This window comes from Doryrhamphus excisus, chromosome 3 (genome assembly GCF_030265055.1).
Source record: "Doryrhamphus excisus isolate RoL2022-K1 chromosome 3, RoL_Dexc_1.0, whole genome shotgun sequence".
In the NCBI taxonomy this organism is placed as follows: Eukaryota; Metazoa; Chordata; class Actinopteri; order Syngnathiformes; family Syngnathidae; genus Doryrhamphus; species Doryrhamphus excisus.
The window spans coordinates 23,997,202-24,018,214 of record NC_080468.1 but is presented as its reverse complement, the minus strand read 5'-3'; the positions used below and the strand labels follow the sequence as shown (position 1 = coordinate 24,018,214).

Sequence of the window (21,013 nt, the reverse complement as noted above, 5' to 3'; positions counted from 1 at the left end):
ATCTTATCTGCTAAGCTGGGAACTTCCTATTTCCCATCTATGTGTGTGTGTGTGTGTGTGTGTGTGTGTGTGAAAATTGAGACCAGTCACCTACCTCACAAAGGAATGGTTGAGGGGTGTGTTCTAGAGTTTAGCAGGGAAGAGAAAACCAAACCCAAACTTTACTTTCTTGCAAGAGCACTGACCAGGTAAAGTGTTGAATACACTTGAAGAAGTGTTGAAGAAGAAGAAATAAAAGGCAGCAAGAGGGAAAAAAGAGTTGGAAATGGGATCAAGGTTCTGAGGGAAGCAGGAATACACAGTAAGTACAGTACTCCATATGGATACTCATTTCTACCGCTTTTCCTCACGGGGAGTGCTGGAGCCTATCCCAGCTGTCTTCGGGCAAGAGGCGGGGTACACCCTGGACTGGTCGCCAGCCAATCACAGGGCACATATAGACAAACAACCATTCACACTCACATTCATACCTATGGACAATTTGGAGTCGCTAATTAGCATGCTAACTAGCATGTTTTTGGAATGTGGGAGGAAACCCACGCATGCACGGGGAGAACATGCAAACTCCACACAGAGATGGCCGAGGGAATTGAATCCTGGTCTCCTAGCTGTGAGGTCTGCGCACTAACCACTAGACCGCCGTGCCGCCCCATATGGATACTACACATAATAATTTTCACTAATGATTAACAGCTTTTCCTATCCTTATGAAATGTATTGGACCTTGATCCCAGACTGTTAAATGTGCAAGACACCTAAAACTGCACTATTTCCTGTGGCCAACAAGGGAAGGCATTCATCAGTGAAGGATGGGTTTTCTCGACATTCTTCATGTCTAAACTAAACAGAAAATGTCATGCGCTATACGTTGACAAATGTCTCCTCAGATGGAAACCTACACCGTCACTGTGGCAACCGGCACATCAGAATACTCAGGCACCAGCAACTACATCTATGTGACCCTAGTGGGGCAGATGGGGGAGAGTGAGCGCACCCTATTGGACAAACCAGGCCTGGATTTCTGTCGAGGGGCGGTAAGTGTGTCATGCAATGTCGATATTCAATGGAGGTACATAAATCCATGACCCTGCCCCCCCTTCAGGTGGATGAGTACAAGGTAAGCAGCCGTACCACTCTAGGACCGTTGCTACTGGTCAGACTGGAAAAGGAACGATACTGGGTAGAAGATAACTGGTTCTGCCGCTATGTCACGGTGAAAAGTCCAATTGGAGACCAAGTCCTGACCTTCCCTTGTTACCGCTGGTTTGTGAGAGATGTCATGGTGGAGATACGAGAAGGAACAGGTATGGAAATGGTATGGAGCAGTAAATCTGAGCAGAAGAAGTTATAGCGGTGCCGCCCAATGAATGAAAATGAACAGGAAGACAGTTCACTCTGTGCATTGGTTTCAGCACCTTGACATGTTACTTCCATAGAACAATGGCATGTACGGAGTGAGCCCTTTTGTCAGTCATACCATCTCTACTGTCACTATATTACCGGCAGAAGTAGAAGCATACTAGAAATTATACTACAGTAAACCTCGGATATATCGGATTCAATTGTTCCCACTGGTTTTGTCCGATATAAGCGAAATCCGTTATATGCGTATACCGGAAAATGTCAGTTTTACGCATATATCAGATTTATATCCGGTATATGCGTAAATCGGATTTTATCCGTTATAAAAAGGCACTCCCTTGACTATGTTTCCAATGTACCTGGACTGGGCAATGAAAAGAGACGTAAGGTAATGAGAATTTAACTTTATTGGACTCTGAGCATAACAAATTGTTAATTAAGCTAGGCCCTGTTACGCCCGTCAGGCCTACGTTATTTCCAATAGTGAGGTTAAGATCTCATTCACTGCTGTGCTAGTATTATTGACGTCACTCACTTTTATATTTGTCCTAAATCTGGAGCCAGGAGAAAGACAATAGCCAGTGACATCAACAAGATTAGCATAACGATGCGGCCATCCGATATATGCGAGGGAAATTTAATGGAAATGCATTGGAACGGGACTGGAGATTTTGTCCGAAATAGGCGAAATCCGTTATAAAAAATCCGATATATGCAATGAATTTTTATTGGAAATGCATTACAGAAAAATCGTTTTTTTTTTTATCTGTCCGTTGTGAGCGAATTTCCGATATATCCGAGTCCGATATATCCGAGGTTTACTGTAGTAGATTACAATATATTGTCAGTTGTACTTTTCTTACAAGTAAAGTTAAGATCTCGTCTACTGTCTAGTGACACCCCTAGTACTTACATAAATACATATGTAAGAAGAATAACAAGAAGTTATTGCTAAAAAAAAATGCACTTCCTGTTCTTCTCAGCCAAGACGCATAAAGAAGACGCCTTAGATGTACTCCAAGCTCACAGAAAAAGAGAACTTCAGGATAGACAGCAGAGTTACAGGTTCCTCACAAACACTAAACTCATCCAGAACGGACAAGTCACCTTTACTAACGTTGTAAGTGACATTTTTTGTCAGATGGCAAACTTGGGCTAAAGGGATACCGCAATGTATCGATGCTAAAACGGAAGCAGATTTGCCCCAAGATGTTCGTTTCGACAACGAGAAGAGGAGTGATTTTCAGTATTCCTTACATTTTGCGTAAGCGTTGAACCACAAGTCATAATCGGGAAGTGATGAAAATAAGGGATTTATATGTACCTTCTTCTTTACAGCTTGTTGGAGTTGTCACTGAAGAAACTTGCCATCTGTTTCGGGAATTCTTGGAATAACCTGGATGATTTCAAACAAATCTTCTGGAAACTCCGAAGCCCAATATCTGGTAGGATAGATCCATGGAACGTAGACTTTCTGACAAAATACAATTGACCTGTCACTTACCTGGGAATGGTTGCTTTCTCGGCGGTCGAGTGGTTAGCGTGCAGACCAGGGTTCAATTCCACCCTCGGCCATCTCTGTGTGGAGTTTGCATGTTCTCCCCGTGCATGCGTGGGTTTTTTTCTGGGTACTCCGGTTTCCTCCCACATTCCAAAAACATGCTAGGTTAATTGGCGACTCCAAATTGTCCATAGGTATGAATGTGAGTGTGAATGGTTGTTTGTCTATATGTGCCCTGTGATTGGCTGGTGACCAGTCCAGTGTGTACCCCGCCTCTCGCCCAAAGACAGCTGGGATAGGCTCCAGCACCCCTCGCGAGGAAAAGCAGTAGAAAATGAATGAATGGTTGCTTTCTTTGATTCAGAGTACTGCATGGATCATTGGAAGGAAGACTGGTTCTTCGGCTACCAGTGCCTGAATGGCTCCAACCCCAGAATGATCCACAAATGTAAACGACTACCAGAGAAATTTCCGGTCACAGCTTCCATGGTGCAGAGCTCATTCCCTCCCAGGACCAACCTGGACAATGAACTTAAGGTGTCACGTTTATACAATCTGTCATCTGCGGTAATGATATTAGAAATTTTACCTTGACTGTCCTTCTGCTATATCCTTCTGGTGTCCAGGCAGGGAATATCTTTTTACTAGATTATGTCATCATGGAAGGGCTTCCCAGCAACATAATCAAGGGTCAACGGCAGTACATCGCTGCTCCTCTCTGTCTTCTTTACCAACATCCAGACCAAGGACTCATACCCATTGCTATTCAGGTACCAAGCATTCATATCTTCAAGTATAAAAATAGGGAAAAAATTAGAGATTTATTTGTATTTGTCACTTCTAATTATCCGGTAAGTATAAAATGAGTGCTAAGTTGACTAAGGTATTTTTAACCCTAGCTGGGGCAGACGCCGGGCTTGGAGACACCCATTTTTCTACCCAAAGACCCGCACCTCGCCTGGCTATTGGCAAAGATGTGGGTACGTCACTCTGAGTTTCAGATCTTCCAGGTGCTATCTCACCTGCTCAGGACTCACCTGGTGGTGGAGGTGTTTTGTGTGGCCACACTGAGACAGCTGCCGGCCGTACATCCTATTTATAAGGTATATGCACAGAAAAATAAATGTTATATAGCATTAAAATATACAAAATATACAAAAACTGGCCTCTACTTCGACATCGCAGATCCTGGCTCCCCATCAGCGATACACGCTGGAGATTAACTGTAGGGGGCGCACACAGCTCATCTCTGCAGATGGCATCTTTAAACGGGTGAGACATGGGGGAATTCAGTCCCCAAAATGGTGATACAGATTCAATTGTTAAATGATGGGAGAACAATGGAGGACGTTCATTATGGTGGTCGTGTAGGTTGTGTCTACAGGTGGTGATGGTCTGCTCATTCTGGCCCAACGAGAGTACAAGGATCTCACCTACCGCTCACTCCAACCATACTTGGATTTTGCTGATAGAGGAGTTTCTCAGCTGCCAAAGTATTACTACCGAGAACACAGTCTGATGCTGTGGGAGGCCATACACAGGTGACTGCAGTGTTCTAAGTTATGCTACTTCAATAACTACAGTATTTTTTTTGTCCCTTCATCAGCTATGTATCACAGATGGTGAGCTTGTTCTATGAGTTTGACCAAGATGTACATCAGGACCCAGAGCTCCAAGCCTGGATCAGGGACATCACTCAAGTGGGCTTCACGGAGCTTCCCAACTTTGGTCAGTATCACACAGCAGGAGCATCCTTCCTACGGCGCCTATTATTACCTGATTCCAGTTTCAGAGGGTTCAATTCCACCCTCGGCCATCTCTGTGTGGAGTTTGTATGTTCTCCCTGTGCATTGCAGGGTTTCCTCCCACATTCAAAAAAAAAAAAACATGCTAGGTTAATTGTTGACTCTAAATTGTCCATAGGTATGAATGTGAGTGTGAATGGTTGTTTGTCTATATGTGCCCTGTGATTGGCTGGCGACCAGTCCAGGGTGTACCCCGCCTCTCGCCCAAAGACAGCTGGGATAGGCTCCAGCACCCCCCACGACCCTCGTGACGAAAAGCGGTAGAAAATGAATGAATGACCCTGGACAGGTCGCCAGTCAATCACAGGGCACATATAGACAAACAACCATTCACACTCACATTCATACCTATGGACAATTTGGAGTCGCCAATTAACCTAGCATGTTTTTGGAATGTGGGAGGAAACCGGAGTACCCGGAGAAAACCCACGCATGCACGGGGAGAACATGCAAACGCCACACAGAGATGGCCGAGGGTGGAATTGAACCCTGGTCTCCTAGCTGTGAGGTCTGCGCGCTAACCACTAGACAAAAATAAAATCATGCTTTCCAAAAATAACCTGTTACGCTTCCTTTCGTGGCTCAATATTCTTTCCGAACCCAGAATGTTCCATGATTTGGTAAATGTATTTCAGGTCTTCCTAGTGAGCTGAGCAGTAAAGAGGATCTCTCCACCTTGCTTGCAGTCGTCATTTTCACCAGCTCAGTCCAGCATGCCGCTTCTAACAATGGCCAGGTACCCAAAACAGATCCTTGAGGAACCCTCGTCCATTGTGATCCACTTCTAACCCACGCTCTTTGTTTTTTTTGCAGTTTGACTGGTGTGCATGGATACCAAACACCCCTTGCACCATGAGACAGCCACCCCCGACAGACAAAGACGCCGTTACCATGGAAATGATCATGGCCACACTTCCTGATGTCAGTCAGTCATGTGTGCAGATGGCAATCACATGGCATCTTGGAAGAGCACAACCCGATGCGGTATGTCACTCATTCCTGATGTTCAAACGCACTACCTTCATCTACTTCACTCTATGTTTCTCCTTTTGGCTAGATTTTTTTGGGTCAATACACAGAGCAGCACTTCACAGAGGGGCCGGCTCTGGAGCTGATTGACAGATTTAGAAAGGATCTGAAAGAAATTGAAGACCACATCCTGAGTCAAAACGACGGAGAGGACCTGCCGTATCTTTTTCTCTTACCCAGTCGTGTAGAAAACAGCATTACAATATAAAAAAAAAGACAATCTTCACCTCAAGTATGCATCAGCGATTTATGTAATCAACATTTGTAGTTCTTTATATAAAGAAATATTGCAATAAGTATTACCAGTATACAGCAGTCTGTCTTGTTTTCTGTGATAACCGACATTGGCCACTGTGTGCATCACGCACACCAGTTCCAAAGTCTGGTTTCATGTTTAAAATGAGTCTTCTGTGGTCTGAATCAGTGTGGTGGACATCATCAGTTCTCCTTGTTCCTCTACTTCCAAATCGACTTCACCTTATTCAAGATGGACGTGATGGCAGGTTTAGTGGCTTGGCTGTCTGTGGCCATGTCAAGAGTGGAACCGGGACAACAACCACCATCCAAAAGATTTGGCCGTATCTTCCTTGAACGGCTCATTTTCCATCTTTTCCAAAGTGACTTCCTTCTGGAATTAAGTGCTCCTGGTTGCATCTCTTCTTGAAGAGTCGGTTCTGATGAATGCTTCTTGTTTTGTTTTCCTTCTAATAACTGGTAGCTGCAAGAGGAAGGTACAGACAGGGTTCCGGTCTCTGGTGAATCCTGCAGACCCATTGAGGAACTGTCAACTTCGTCTTTGGACTGTTTTGTTTCATTACAGATCAGGTCGCTAGTCATGGCGGCACTCTCTAAGGATTCCACGGAACTCCTTTCAGGGACGTAAACACGGACAGCATCACAGAGTCCCTGTCTGAGCGAGCTTTCTAATTTTTTGGAAAACTCCTGTCTGAAGATGTTCTCAAAGATACTATAGATGTTGTGTTCAGGTGCATCCTCTTCAGACTGGAGAAGACTGAGCCCAGACTGAGCCTGCACTTTGTCCGCTTCTGTAGCTCCCAGTTTACTGTCAGGAATGGATGACAAGCCGATAGAATTGCAGGACAATACTTCTTCTGTTTTTTCCTCCGAGATATTTGGAGTTGTTTTTTCATAGTTCTTCAGCATGTTTGCCTTCTCAAGTGCGGATGAAGCAGGTGTAGTGGGATGGGATTGAGCCATCACAGACTCCAAAAATGGAGTGGAAAGCCCAGAGGATGTTTCTCCCTCAAAGGCGCAGAAATCCTCCACGACCATGTTCTCCGAGATATCTGGATGTTTCTCCTCTTTGCTGACACTTGTGCTTACGTCTTCTTTCTCGATGATGGAGGATGGATCATCGAAGGAATCTACAAGCTCAGCATCTTCTGAGCTTGAAATCCCAGAATGTGACTCCCCATCAAAAGCACTGTCTTCCTCGTTTTTTTCTCCTACATCTTCTTTATTTGAGCTACCATCGTGAAGAACATTCTCAGTATTTCCGCCATGATTACCTTTGGCTCTCTTGCCCTTCTTTTTGCCAGATCGAGACTTCCATATGGACTTGACTTTTTTCACAATGGTTTTTCCAGCTGTCTTTGTAACTTGGCTGGCCGAATCAAGAGTGTAAACTACAGGGTGAATAACGTGACTGATAATATTTCTGGCCTTCTCAATAATGGGAGAGGAAGTGGAAGAACACGGCAGAGGAGAACCTGCTTCTCCGGTGTAATCCAATTGGTGTAAAAGCCTGGAAGTGGATCGAGCCTGAGACATACAACCATCTTTTCTTGCTTCTTCCTCAGAAGCGTCTTGAAGCTTCTCATCCATTACATTTAACGAAGAGCCTGTCATCCCGGCGTCCATAAACGAGGCGGACTTGTCTGTTTCCTCTTCTTCTGAGATAAATGCTTTACCAGGTACCGTGTTTTTAATGGCAGATGAACGTGCCGCCCCGGTGGCTATAACACGGGAGCCATATTCTGACTCATCGATGCACATCTTCTCGCGGTTGGCTGAAGAAGCCGAAGAATTGGCGTCCCCGGTCTCCTCTAAAATGGGTGACAGCATCGGGGTCAATTGCATTTCAAACCTGCAGAGCTCCTCCACCGCATCTTCATCCAAGATGTCAGGAGGAATGTATTTGCCATCTTTTCTGGCGTTCTTGATCTTATTTGTAGGCAAAGAAGAAGCAGGTTCATTAGATGCTGGTGCAAGCCGCGATTGTTCACGAGGTTCCTGATCGTCTATGGAAGAGGAAACAGATTGAGCTTCCGGGTCCTCTGAAGTGTCGTCTGCGTCTTTATCTAGACCCTTCCACACTGACCGGACTTTTTTAGCAATTGTTTTGCCGGCTGTTTTGGTAACTTCGATGGTATCCACCATAGGCTGAATGACTTGGTTGATCATACTCATGGCCTTCTCAATGATGGGAGAAGAATCATCTAATGGCTGTAAAGTACCTACTTCCTCATTGTTGTTAACCATCTGGTTGTACTGCAAGGTATTACTATCAGGGCCTTCCCCATCCTTACGTGACATGGCGGACTCTTCCTTCATTTCCTCCTTAGGCTGCTCGGCAAACATGAGCCTCTCGTTAAAAAAGTCCTTAAGATATTCCTTAATTTTCTGCTGAGTAACATTGCCGTACGAGGACTCGTCAATGTAACTATCCGAGTTGGAGCGTTCCTCCGCGTCCCATAGAGCAATGAGCTGCCTCAGCTTTGCAATGTCTGCAATGCTTTTCTCCACAATGCTCTTGATGATGTTGTTGATCTTGTCATCCCTCTCTTTGTCCTTTTGGCTTAAAGATCGATCCTGTAGAACACACAGCTGATTAGTATGATCTTTTTTAGATAAATGATGCAAATAGTCATAAGGTTGTTTCGTTACCTGATTCACTTCTGAAATGTGCATATGATCTCCAAGCATCCCTCGCTGTACAAAAAAATCTTTGAGGCATTTCTGAGTGTTGAGAAGGTCAAAAATACCATACGGTGATAACTGGCTCTTCTCTGTGATTTTTCTCAGGTGATTTTTCTTGAAACTTGCTGTCATTTTGGCTTCCATGGCCTTCATCCCTTTTCTAAGATTTTTTGTTTTTGTTTTAGGAAGACAATATTTGTGTGACAGTCACAAACCTATTCTTTCGCTTTGATCAAAGCCATGCAAAGGAGATTGAAGAATGACATCGGCATATTTTGTCATGAAGGCATGACATCAGTATTTTTTTTTTGTCATCAAAGCGTGATGACTAATAATGAGGTTTCAAATGAGCAATGAGTCGAGTTTAACTCCAAAGCATCCAATCACAAACTTACAAAGATGGCTACCTTCAATGTACAAAAGTAGTATTCAAACATGATGATTTTTTTGCAGTAAATTCCATTGTTTGATTTGTCCAATGTATTTGTTCTTTTGGCAGATTTAAGTGAATATACATGTATTTGCAATTGTGATCAGCTCTCTGTTTAAGTAAACAAAATCATTAAAAATAAAGAAGTAAGCCTCCTGTGACTTTCACCTCCTTTCCAGCAGGTGTCACTAATGCACCAGGTAAGCCTAAACGAGACAAATAAAAAAAAGTATTCTCACCACAATCAATATTGCAAGTCAAGCTCCTACAAGGGAAAGAGTCACGTGGAAAAGAGCCTTAAAAATTTGTATTACCTTTTTCCGGTTGAGTGTCATCTGACAGCAGGAGAAGATACCAAGTACAATGTAGATGCCTGCTGCAATGAAGCAGTTGACAGCCACTTTGTCGTACAGCTCATAGATCTTCTGTGGGGGATTTGAGCTGTGGGCGAACATGCAATTCTTACCGTATTTACTTTTCTGCTGTGGTATATATGTAACAGTGGAAAGCTCACTCATGTTGGGTGTCTTCCTTTCTTATAGGAACATCCTCAATCAGTACAGCCGAGTGTGTGATGAAACAAATCCCAAGTATGGCCTTCCGGTGGTAATTTGGACAATTACAAAAACGACAGTTATATATGCAATTTCAGGAAAAGAGGAAAACAGACTTTTTTTTATGAGAAAACAAAGTTCCACTCACCAACATGATGAACCCCCACACACTCAACACGAATCCACAAGCGGCTACTTTTGGGGCACAGATCAATCCACGCATCATGGACACACTTCTGCTTGAGGACTGCAACAGAAGACACGCACTTGACGGTTCACACGAGAGTCATGTGATTGCACACGGAAACGTTAAAAAATGATTCGGTCTTCCATGTTTAATGGTCTTTAGAATAACACAGAAAAAGCAAATAAGAACAATAAAATAAGAACGAAGAACATTCTGGACTACATGAGGAAAAAGAAAGCAATATTCAACACTATTCAATCACGTGGGCTTCAGAGGTGGATGGATCGACTCAAATATGAAATAAATCGATACCAGTGTTATATTGGATCGATACTAACGCAAGAGGATATATATATTTGTTGTGTGTATAAATTAGTGACACACGTCACAAATTGATTCAATGAGATTAAACATTTCGATACTGGTCCTGTTGTATCGGATCGATACCAGACTGTGTAAGGTCGCTGTAGCGACCAAGCGAAATCAGCCAATCGACGTACAGTATAGCTTACGTTGCATTCAGGTAATGTCGGAAATATAACTCCTGTTACAGCGGAAGCATTTCTAGCTGTCATGTATTTTATATTACTGGTAAAAGTAATCAAAAAAGTAAGTAAAAGTACTAGTTGAACCATTCAGTCTGTTTGTTATGAAATGTTATCCCGCTATCTGAAACAAAGTTTCACTCAAGTTACATTTACGAGGGGCAGCGAAGACAGCACACGTCTTAAGCTTGTATTCGGTTTCAGAATCCAAATATACATATTTCTTGCTGTGATGGAAGCATTATTTAGACAAATCAATATGCAACGTTTTGTTCGGATGCTGGACTTTTGCTAATGGCGACACGAACAGCAAAAGACGCCGTGAGCAGTTAGCTAGCTCGCTATTGATAGCACTGCTCAATGCCGTGTGGCTACATTGTTGTTAGCATATTAGCTGCCGCCTAAAAACGACGTTCAACACAAGCCGTATTGTCTCTCTCTCTCTCTCCAAGATGACATCGGCCTCTACTAAAGTAAGTCATTCGGACACAAAGATGTAGCTTAAAGGAACAGAATAACTTTTTGAACTTGCTCACCTAGCATGCTAGTAGCTGTAGACACAAGCTCCTCAGCTGCAGCGCGCGTGCAGCTGTGTAGACTTTGATTTTAACCTTAATTAACTAATTAATCACTATGTGCTTTTAGGTTTTATGTTGTGGGGGGAGCGGTGGTTGCTTGTTGCTATTTAACTCTATTATTAACAATTAAAGTCGTCTTCATTGTTATTCAGTGCAGAGAAGGTATCCATGACAACACTGTTCATCCTTCCTCATTAGCTTTCAATGTAGCACTTGTTGTCATGCTCTTCCTATCTCCATAGTGTTAGACCCGAACAATGATCACATCATTCTACTAAAAGTGGTGTATCTACAGTAAAAAAAAAAAAAAGAACATAGAAGCCAATGGAATATGTTTGTGTGTAGGTTGGAGAAATCTTCTCTGCAGCCGGGGCTGCTTTCACTAGGCTTGGAGAACTCACCATGCAGCTTCACCCAATGGCTGAGTCCAACCCTACAAGGTAACATATCACAAAACACCATATTATGTTCCAAGGTCCTCAGCCAATGGCAAAAACAGAATGGATGCCCTTATAAAACTCCCAAAACATGTTTATTTTTGATATCCTAAATCAGTGATTCTTAACTGGTGGGTTGTGACCCAAAAGGGAGTTTGCTGGGAAGCTGTTTACATTTGGTCGCTGGTCTTTTCCTGAGCAAATACAAATATGATAGAAAACACCTCGCTTTCTTATCTGCAGTTTCATTCTTATGCCACCACAAGGTGCATGTGTGGACCTAAATTTTAAACTTTCCAATTAAAATATGAGATAATTTAGAAGTTTGTTGCCATCGTCCTACCAGCAGTCAGACAAAGAGTCCAGTGAAGAGAAAGTATGAAGAGAGCCATCGAACCTGCTCTACAAGCCCACAAAAGGCAGTGAAGAAAGTCACCGTCCTCGCTGGTGCCGCCATGACGACACCGGGCACTCCCACCGCGACCGTATCTGTGCCCACGCCTCACGTTGTCACGGCGATGGTCCAGCAGGGCAGCCAGTCTACTACAAAGAAGCGGAAAACTGCAGGTGAGCAACAACCCCCATGTGTTTCATTGTGTTGGTAGAAAGTAATCAAGTATGTGTGTGTGTGTGTGTGTGTGTGTGTGAAGACGTGACCCTCAGTGCCCTGAACGACTCGGACGTCAATAGCGACCTGGTGGACATGGAGGGAATGGGCGAAGCATGCAACTCCAAAAAGATCAACTTTGATCAAGGTGCCTTCAATTTTTGTAGCATCATCATTGATGCAGTTTCACTATGCAATATAATTCTCCATCCGCTGTTAACTACTAGACAAAAATTATGTTTCTGAAAATGTGACGCTTTGGAGCAGCACTCGGGTCCAATCAGCTTATCATGTTAGCTTTAAAGCAGAGGTCTCAAACTCAATTTACTTGGGGGCCACTGGAGCTCGGGTCTGGGTGAGACTGGGCCGCATCAGGTTTTCAAAAAAAAAAAAAAAGCGCATTTATTAAAAACAACAAAAATTTTTAAAAACTTTGCTTTGGTTTCAATTTTCTACAAGAAAAGCTCTGATAAAACATTCCATGATACCATACAGCATCCATATCAAACTTGTGCGGGCCGCATAAACTTTCATATCAAGGCGGGGGCCTCAAACTAGTGTCCTGCGGGCCACATTTGGCCCGCGGGCCGCGTGTTTGAGACCCCTGCTTTAAAGGAAAAATACAAAAATATTATACACACAAAGAAATACTTGTTTCTCTTGTTTTGCTGTAGATACCTTGAACTTGGACTCCAGTCTCATCATGAACTCCAGCGACCTTCCTTTGCTGTCCCGCTGATCTTTGAGGCCCCCCCCCACACTGAAAACAAGTCATCATCATCAAGCAAGCAAAGACAATCGCGAGAATGTGGCATCATTCTTTATTTATTTTGTCTTGCTTTGTGACATTTTCCCCTCTTCTGTTATTAATTCTTAGAGGAAATAAAATGCAATTCCAGGTGAGCTATTATGAAATAACAGCAATTTAGTTAAAATTCTAAAGGCATTTTTAGAGATGTTCATATGGGGGAATATTTTTGCATAATAACACCGAATAGATTTTGTCAATGTAGTATAGGTCAATATACAGTGGTGTGAAAATGTGTTCCTGATTTCCAATTTTTTTTGTCACAGTTAAATGTTTCAGCTCAAACTAATTTAAATATTAGTCAATGACAACACAACTTAAATGTAGTTTTTAAATGAAACTTTTTGTATAAACAAAATCCAAACCTACATACATGGCCCTGTGAGGAAAAAGTGATGAAACAACTGCAATCAAGTGTTTGCAATGATCCTCCTGGAGGAATTTTGTCAGAATCATCTTTGCAGAATTGTTGTCATTCAGCCACAATGGAGGCTTTTCCAGTATGAATTCTCAATAGGATTCAGGTCAGGACTTTGACTAGGCCACTCCGAAGTCTTCATTTCTTTTTTTCTTCACCCATTCAGAAGTGGACTTGCTGGTGTCTTTTGGATCATTGTCCTGCTGCGGAACCCAAGTTGGTTTCAGCTGGAGTCTTCCAGGTCCTCAAGCGGAAAAACAGCCCCAGACCATCACACTACCACCATCATGTTTTACTGTTGGTGTGATGTTCTTTTTCAGAAATGTGGTGTTACAGTCATGCCTGATGTATAAACTACATTTTAGTATAAGAGTATTTTACCCAAATTTCTTGGGGATCATTAAGATGATTTGTGGCAAACTTGAGACAAGTCTTTTTGTTAAGCAGTGGTTTTTGTCTTGGGTCATTTTTGCCCAGTGTCTTTGTTGTGGTGGAGTCCTGAACACTGACTGAGGTAAGCAATGCCTGCAGTTTTTTGGTGGCTGTTTTGGGGTCTTTTGTGACCTCTTGCGCTTCGGGTCATTTTTGTTGGCCGGCCACTCACCACTGCTCCATGTTTTGGCTCTTACTGTGGTTTGCCGGAGTCCCAAAGCTTTACAAATTTATAACAATTCCAGACTTTCCGGATCTCAATCTCAGCTATGTTTGTTCCACACAGGGCTGTGTTTATGGATTTTTTTTTTCATTTAAAAACTGCATTTTGTATTCAGTTGTGTCGTCATTGACTAATTCAACATGTTTGATGATCTGAAACATTTAAGTGTGGAAAAACATGCAACTAAACAAGAAATCAGGAAGGGAGCAAACACTTTTCACTACACTATCTGCAGAAAAACATCCACATTTTAGATTGTTTTCGGTGACAAAGCACACAAGTGTGATGTCTAATTAGATCTCATTACTGAATTAATTTTTACAATATGCAGAATAAATAATGAGATGGGGGGGACAAAAATGGCCTCACTTTGGACAACCCCTGCTGTGGTGTAATAAAGTCACATGTTATGTCATAAAACTGATTTTCTACATGGTGTACTTTGACATTAGAGTTTTCATTTTCGGAATAAATATTATTTAGAGAAGCTTGCTGTGGTCAAATGAGGATAAGGAAATTGCCCACTTGTGCACACATGCCCACACTTTGTCCAGTTTAGTCAAAATGTAACATTTAAACATGTTAACAATTTCAACCTCGATGTTGAAATATAAAATCCGAAATTTAAAAAAATGAGTGAGAAATTTAGGTTTTGTAATATTTTTAATAAATTCTCAATGAAATAGTGAAGATAGAAATGTTTTCGTTTTTTAAAAAGGTGTGTGTGTGTGTGTGTGTGTCTGACAGGAGCAGCACACAACATACTGGCAATGCACAAACAACAAAATACCAGTAATGATGTGCTGCTAAAGCCGGACACACAAAAATTACATTGACTTCATCCAGCACGTTGGTGAAAACATAATAGAATCATGCAAAAAAATAATAAAAAATAAAATGCTTCAGGCTGCTATCAGAGGATCACAGTCACAAGAATCACAATAAACATTGAAAAGTGAATTTTTTTCCAGTATGCAGACTTTTTGTATTTAACTAAAATATGCTTGTTTTAAAATCAAAGAAAAAAATGGGACTGGGAAAGGATTCCATCTCACTCTCACATACACACACACACACACACAAACACAATGCAACTTCAACACAGATTGTTAAACATTGTTTGATAAGAACAGCAACAATAAAAAAAATCTATATAAATATATACATACATTTCCATAAGGCCAAGCACTTTCAAGCAGTAAACAAAGTTATTATGAAATACATTGTCATTATCTTAAGTATGAGGCTTTACAAACAGGAGTGTCCAAACATTTTCCATTGTGTATCGAAAAATCTAAGGATGTGCGGGGTGCCAATATGCCACTCTGGATGTTTAAAAACATCAAACACGCAAAATAATTAATCTCATGAGGGTCGAGTTATGCTACTGTTGTGATTATAGTTGACAAAGACACCCTCTTATAATGTGATTTGTTCTTATTATATTACAACTGTTGTCACCTTTTATAGAATTAACATATTTAAAAAACGTAAAGCTTGTGAGCATGTGTATCCTGGCAAAGACTGTTCACATGTTTAAAATCAGAAATCAGAAAAACACACAGGTGCCATTTTGGGGGGGATTTGGACCATATCCGTTTTTTTCTGTACATGTGTCATGGGACAAAAAAAACAAAACACAAATCCTAGGCATAACATGGCCCCTCTGCACAATATTAGATACTGGTGCTACAAATAAAAATTACTATAATAGCCATACATGTCAGAATTTCAAGCATCTTACCTAAAATGACACCCCAAATGTCATGTAACCTGTAGGAAAAAAAGCAAATAAAAACAAGATCATCATTAACACTTCAATTGAAAATTGAATGGAAAATTCTAGTAAAGCCTATTTGATCTCTTTCACATTCACACACTGTAAGAGGAGGATGGTGGGAGGGGGGTCAGAGGTCAGCGTTGTGGTTGTCAGGGCGCACCGTGGCAGCACATCAGGATTTGGAGTGACAATGTGTGCAAAACATGATGTGCTGCTAGGGCGCACCCCACATCACTTTGTGACCATCATCAATATCATCCAGCACACAACACACACTCTTCTTGTTCTTCACTTCAGCTACACAAAGACACCGGCATTATTTCATACAACACAATTGACTTTTTTTTTAATACATATACATATAATTGGGACTGTATTAAATTAAAGATTTTTTTTTATTTGATTGGTATTCCCATACTTTTTCCTATATGTGCACATCTTTAAAATGAAATTGTTGTCAATTCATGTGAAAAATCCTGGTGTACACACATAACACATATGGCATAAAAAAACAAAATAGTTTTAGATGACATTTAAAAAAAAAAAAAGTGAACTGTGCAGAAAGGGCTGGAAGACAGGAGGGGTACCCACCCCACACACACACACACACACACACACACACACACTTCAGGAAGTCATGACACACAGTGTATGAAGAACATTGTATTCATTTCACCTCCATATTTTTTCTACTTGTTAACAAGACATATTAATTTAATAGAATTTTCCAGAAATGTTGCAGAATATTTTCCTGGTGGTGGTAGTAGTAGTAGTAGTAGTATTAGTATAAATACACAGACACTGATGTTCCAGGAAATAACTTAATTAAACAGCATACTAAATATGTGTATATATTTTAAAATATATCATAAAACAAATGTACAGTGCTTATTTGGAATCCATATATACATTTGTATGGGTATCGGTATATATGTTTCCCTTTTTAAAAAAAAAAAAAAGTCAAATCATCTAAAAACAGTTGGGGGCAGTCAGTAGGCCAAATGATGGACTAGTACTATTAATATTATTAATTATAATGATATCTGTTGAAACTTGGCTTTCAAATGTGACGTGAACCATAACCACTGCTGTTCCTCTGACTTGTCATGAAGTGTGGAATCAAGCAGTAAGCAGCAACACTCCTATTTCACACACATCAACTTTAAGTCATCTTTTTCTTTTCACCAGCTATTGGAGCAGGGGTGTCCAAAGTGATAATGGAAGGAGAACAAGACAAAATGTCAATGCTTCTAATACAAATAATAATAATAATAATACACTTTGTCACCTGTAACACTAACATGCAGGCTGCTTTATATTTGTATGTATAGAAATTTTTAGCATATCTATATGGGTTGGTTTTAACCTGTTTCAAAAATAAATAAATAAATAAACAAAAATGTTCATTTTTCAAAGTGTGGCAAAAGGTTTCACAACCCTGTATTTCATTACCGACAGATAAATGGGAAAATTCAATCTCAATTAAAAATGACATTTTGCATGAAATCAGAAAATAAATGAATGTGTTTTTTTTTCTAACTTTAAAAATGAAGACAAGGCCTGGGTGCACCACACTTGTCTATTTTTCCCCCACGCAAGGCAGGTCCCTAATAAACACATCAAAAAGTTCAATGTTAGAAAATGAAAAGTACAAGGCAATAATATATTCACATATACAAATTAATGACATTAAAAAAAAAAGAAAACTGTAAAATAGAAAGAAGTCCCGCTGGATCAGTTGGCACAGATGACTGAAGGTGACTGGGGAGGGGGGGTTACAAAGAAAAAAAAAATGGAGGAGGGGTAAAGGGGGGGAAAAAAGAGTGCAAGTAACATTGCGGTGGAGGGAAAGTCAGAAAGAAAGAAACATAGAAGAAGAAAAAGAAGAAACAGGCCTCCTGCTCTCATTCAGAGGCCATTTTAACAGAGGAAAAAAACACACACACTTACCGTCTGCTGCTGACATTCTACAACAATGAATGAACTATGATGTACGACATTAACGCAACCTGACAATACAACAACAAAAACACAATGTTTGCATTGATGCCACAAAGATGTTCCACAAGGTCAATGCAAACACTCTGATCAAAGCAAGAAGGAGAAAAGGGAGGGTGGAGTGGGGTAGGGTGGGGTAGGGTGTGGGGTGAAAGAAGAAAAAAAAAAAAAAGGATGTTGACCTCCTGGCTGTGTGCTGCTCCTCGGCACCTCCTCGCTGGAGCCCCGGCTGCGCACACTGAGCCAGCAAGGAGGCTCGGCAGGCCTTAAAAAACTATGAAGCTGCAGCCTTTTTCCCCCGGCCATCACTTTCTACATGAGCACACGGAGCACAGAAAAATCTGGGAAAAAATTGAGGGCACCCCCGAGGGTGTGTGCGGGGCAGGTGTGCGAGTGAAAGTCTGTGGGGGCTGGGTGGAGGGCAGATAAAAATGAATTTGTGAGAGACGAGGGGGGGGCTCTTGCCTGGGCCACAGCCCTATGCAGGCAGCCAGTGCTCAGCTTGTAAGCCTGCCAGACGGCAAGGAAGACAGCGAGGGTGAGCCGGGAAAGGGGGGGGGCACTGTTGAAATGAAGAAAGTGTGGCTGTGAGGGCAAAATGGAAGATGGGGAAAGATAAAGTGGTGTGCTGAAGCAGGAACATACAAATATGCGGTTCTTTGTACAACACACACACACACAAACACACACAGACACACACAGACACACACAGTGGACTTTCCTCCTCTTGCTCCTGCGTTAGTTGCTCATGAGATGGGAGGTGACCGGCAACAGAAGCAGCAGCAGCAGCAGCATGAGGAGGAGGGCCTACCAAATTTGTTGAAAGTGCTGCTCTGAAACTACATGCCAAATTTACCAAAATGCACCAAGAGCCTCAGCCCACTCCTTTCTGTGCTCACACTCAACCTATTAAAAAAAAAACCTTCAACATCTCACACACACGCAAGTTATAAAATACTGAAAATATGTCTCATAATTTGCTGTAATTTCAAAAAAGAAGACATTCACGGTATTTTTGAAGGCCCAACATTGTATTGGCACAAAATTATTTTTAAAGAAAAAATATAAAAATAAATTTAAAGTCACAGCAGCAAAGGATAAAGTTAATGGAAACTATTAAAGACAGTTAATTATGTTATTTTTGTAGATCCTTATGAATTATAGCATTATAAAGATAAGATAAAACAATAATAATAAATGCACAATATATATAATAATATACAATATAATAATACAAATAAAAAAACTACAAGTATAATAGGACATACTACTGTATGGGGGCTGGGGAGGTCTGTTCAGGAGGTGTTGGGGATACTGCCAATTTTAGTATCGATTTGATACCAAGTAAATACAGGCCGAATATTGACAGTACATATACTTATATAACATATACTCAATTAGAGAGTGTATGGTTTGTATGTAGTGATTTTAATACTTTTAACTACTACATGATGCCATCTACCTGTAACAAATGATGTTTTTAAAACACACTTGCTCAATAAACAAGATTATGATTTTGCCTTTAATTTGTTGAGCATGATTATAATCAATATAAAACATGGGGAAACGATTTTTAAGCTATATCACCAATATATAAAAAAATATATAAAATTATTGGAGGAGAATAAAGTCAACAGTGCAAAACAACCAAACAAAAAATATTCCAGGCTCTCCAAAAAACGTTCCTGAGTGTAATGATTACTTAATCGACTTTGTAAATAATATGTATCAGACCAACCCAGCAACAAATACTGATATTTGTGAAAACAAATGATAAATATCAATCTCGTCACAGTGGAATCGACATAGTGATATTGCTTATGGTATGATTCCATTGACATTTGTATCGATGACACCTAGGGTAGTATCAGGATCAGATGGATATGTTCCATTGTAATATTAATGGCAGTTATATCGATTACAAGCTCAATGAAGAAGTCATTGGACATATCGTATCATGTCAGTCATATCATATGACTGACAGTCAATAGTAGTTTTTGTTATTTTCGCTCTATTGACTATTTTGCTCAAACAATTATACGTTAACAAAGTAAACATATTTTTACATAGTGTCAAATTGTTTGTTGGTAGACTTATTCTTTTTTTGTCTCGTTAATGCGCTAGCTTAAAAAAAGTATCGTTCCTGTAGTCACTTGGTATCGGATCGATACGAAAACCAGCAGTATCGCCCACCCCTTGTGTTCACTCCGAACAGACTGTTTGTAACACCACTTTATTGCCATTTAGGTGTAACTTTCTGTTTGCTGTGACTGAATCAATAACATCAAATCGAGTATTTTTTTGTTGTTGTTGAAAGCGGTGTGGTTGAATGAGGAGGGGGGGACATAATTGTACGAGCAGCTGACTGTCAAGGCGGAGGAGTCGGTGAAAAGAAAGTGCGACACAGCCTTTGTTTGAAAGTGTTTGGGGCGTCGACTTTTACCGCACATTCGCCATTAATTCACCCATTCTGATTCTAATTCGCAAACTGTCGCCGCGACACCCCCCACCCCAACATTAAAAGCTCGCTATATAAACACTTTATGCAAATATATCCGAGAACAAAAGCGACTGATGTGGATATAAAAGTGACTTACCTTCCATGGGTGTGGGTAAATGCTCCGTAAATAGCGTGTTGAATATTCCTTGAGAGTAAAAAAAAAAGTAGTTTTTAAAAAGTTGTTAGAAGGCGGACTGTCATTCTGTGTCAGTGGAGGATTTGAAAGTGGCGCCAAGCTCCGAGGCTCCTCTGCTCCCCTCAGCCTCCAGACGACGCCAAAAAAAATAAATAGAAATTTTAAACAGCACGCAGCAATATTTATTTTACACCAAAATGTGCCCACTGAACGCCCAAACCTGAATATGTCGTCCTTTTGAAATAATATCACTCCTGTGATTTTTATTTATTTTCTGTATTGCATTATTCCACTAATCGTTCCAGGCTTTTCGAGGCCGCGATGCATGACGGGAGAACACACAAAGGCGGGTTTTTTGAATTTCCAGCCTGTGCGAGAGTATCGTCCCCTGGTGGATGTTAGTGTGTATAACACCCATTCAACAACTGCTGACGTTGAACGACTGGTGCCCATTTTATTTTTGTTAATTACAGCATTTCTATAGGTTATATATCTTTGTTATAGCAGACCATTCATAGCTGTATATGAACTGTTACATTTTAAGTTTTGTGTTGTTTATTAAATATGATGAAGCAGATCAGGAAGCAAGGGGGAAAAAGCACAGTTATAATTTTGTTTTATTTATTTACCTTTATTGCTTGTTTGTCACACTTAAATGTTTCAGATCATCCAACAAATGTAAATATTAGTAATTGACAACACAACTGAACACAAAATGCAGTTTTTAAATGACACTTTTTTAT

At 40.8% G+C, this 21,013-nt stretch overlaps 3 protein-coding genes and 1 long non-coding RNA gene across 9 annotated transcripts; 2 read left to right on the top strand and 2 right to left on the bottom strand.

Moving 5' to 3' along the window:
• The first annotated feature begins 14 nt into the window (after positions 1-14).
• On the top strand, positions 15-9,147 carry alox12 (arachidonate 12-lipoxygenase). 2 transcript variants are annotated; one of them, XM_058067967.1, is made up of 15 exons: positions 15-301; positions 888-1,034; positions 1,103-1,304; positions 2,346-2,427; positions 2,504-2,626; positions 2,701-2,807; positions 3,228-3,400; positions 3,490-3,633; positions 3,763-3,966; positions 4,049-4,135; positions 4,235-4,404; positions 4,470-4,591; positions 5,304-5,404; positions 5,482-5,652; positions 5,726-9,147. In XM_058067967.1, the coding sequence occupies exons 2-15, from the start codon at positions 888-890 to the stop codon at positions 5,903-5,905; spliced, it is 2,013 nt and encodes a 670-aa protein (XP_057923950.1). In that variant the 5' UTR covers positions 15-301; the 3' UTR covers positions 5,906-9,147. The 2 variants fall into 2 exon arrangements, with proteins under 2 accessions (XP_057923950.1, XP_057923949.1); XM_058067966.1 differs by lacking the exon at positions 15-301 and having other exon boundaries at positions 625-1,034.
• LOC131125903 (uncharacterized) lies at positions 5,189-12,173 on the bottom strand. 3 transcript variants are annotated; one of them, XM_058067912.1, is made up of 6 exons: positions 10,890-12,173; positions 9,770-9,868; positions 9,582-9,664; positions 9,382-9,508; positions 8,605-8,676; positions 5,189-8,529 (listed from the first exon to the last, which is right to left on the bottom strand). In XM_058067912.1, exons 2-6 carry the CDS (start codon positions 9,845-9,847, stop codon positions 6,154-6,156), a joined length of 2,736 nt encoding a protein of 911 aa, XP_057923895.1. In that variant the 5' UTR covers positions 9,848-9,868; positions 10,890-12,173; the 3' UTR covers positions 5,189-6,153. The 3 variants fall into 3 exon arrangements, 2 of the variants coding, with proteins under 2 accessions (XP_057923895.1, XP_057923894.1); XM_058067911.1 differs by lacking the exon at positions 10,890-12,173 and adding an exon at positions 10,504-10,795; XR_009129078.1 differs by lacking the exon at positions 10,890-12,173 and adding an exon at positions 10,504-10,792 and having other exon boundaries at positions 8,445-8,529; positions 8,605-9,273.
• zgc:92664 (uncharacterized protein LOC436695 homolog) lies at positions 10,458-14,588 on the top strand. Of its 3 annotated transcripts, XR_009129087.1 has the most exons (6): positions 10,469-10,826; positions 11,277-11,371; positions 11,715-11,935; positions 12,019-12,123; positions 12,650-12,874; positions 13,368-14,574. XR_009129087.1 is itself a non-coding variant. In XM_058068086.1 (5 exons), the coding sequence occupies exons 1-5, from the start codon at positions 10,806-10,808 to the stop codon at positions 12,712-12,714; spliced, it is 504 nt and encodes a 167-aa protein (XP_057924069.1). In that variant the 5' UTR covers positions 10,458-10,805; the 3' UTR covers positions 12,715-14,588. The 3 variants fall into 3 exon arrangements, 2 of the variants coding, with proteins under 2 accessions (XP_057924069.1, XP_057924068.1); XM_058068086.1 differs by having other exon boundaries at positions 10,458-10,826; positions 11,718-11,935; positions 12,650-14,588; XM_058068085.1 differs by having other exon boundaries at positions 12,650-14,577.
• A 1,272-nt stretch (positions 14,589-15,860) lies between these two features.
• LOC131125987 (uncharacterized) lies at positions 15,861-20,631 on the bottom strand. Its single transcript, XR_009129093.1, has 3 exons — positions 20,491-20,631; positions 20,232-20,397; positions 15,861-18,196 (listed from the first exon to the last, which is right to left on the bottom strand). It is a non-coding gene; the product is annotated as an uncharacterized LOC131125987 (long non-coding RNA).
• Between the last annotated feature and the right edge of the window lie 382 nt (positions 20,632-21,013).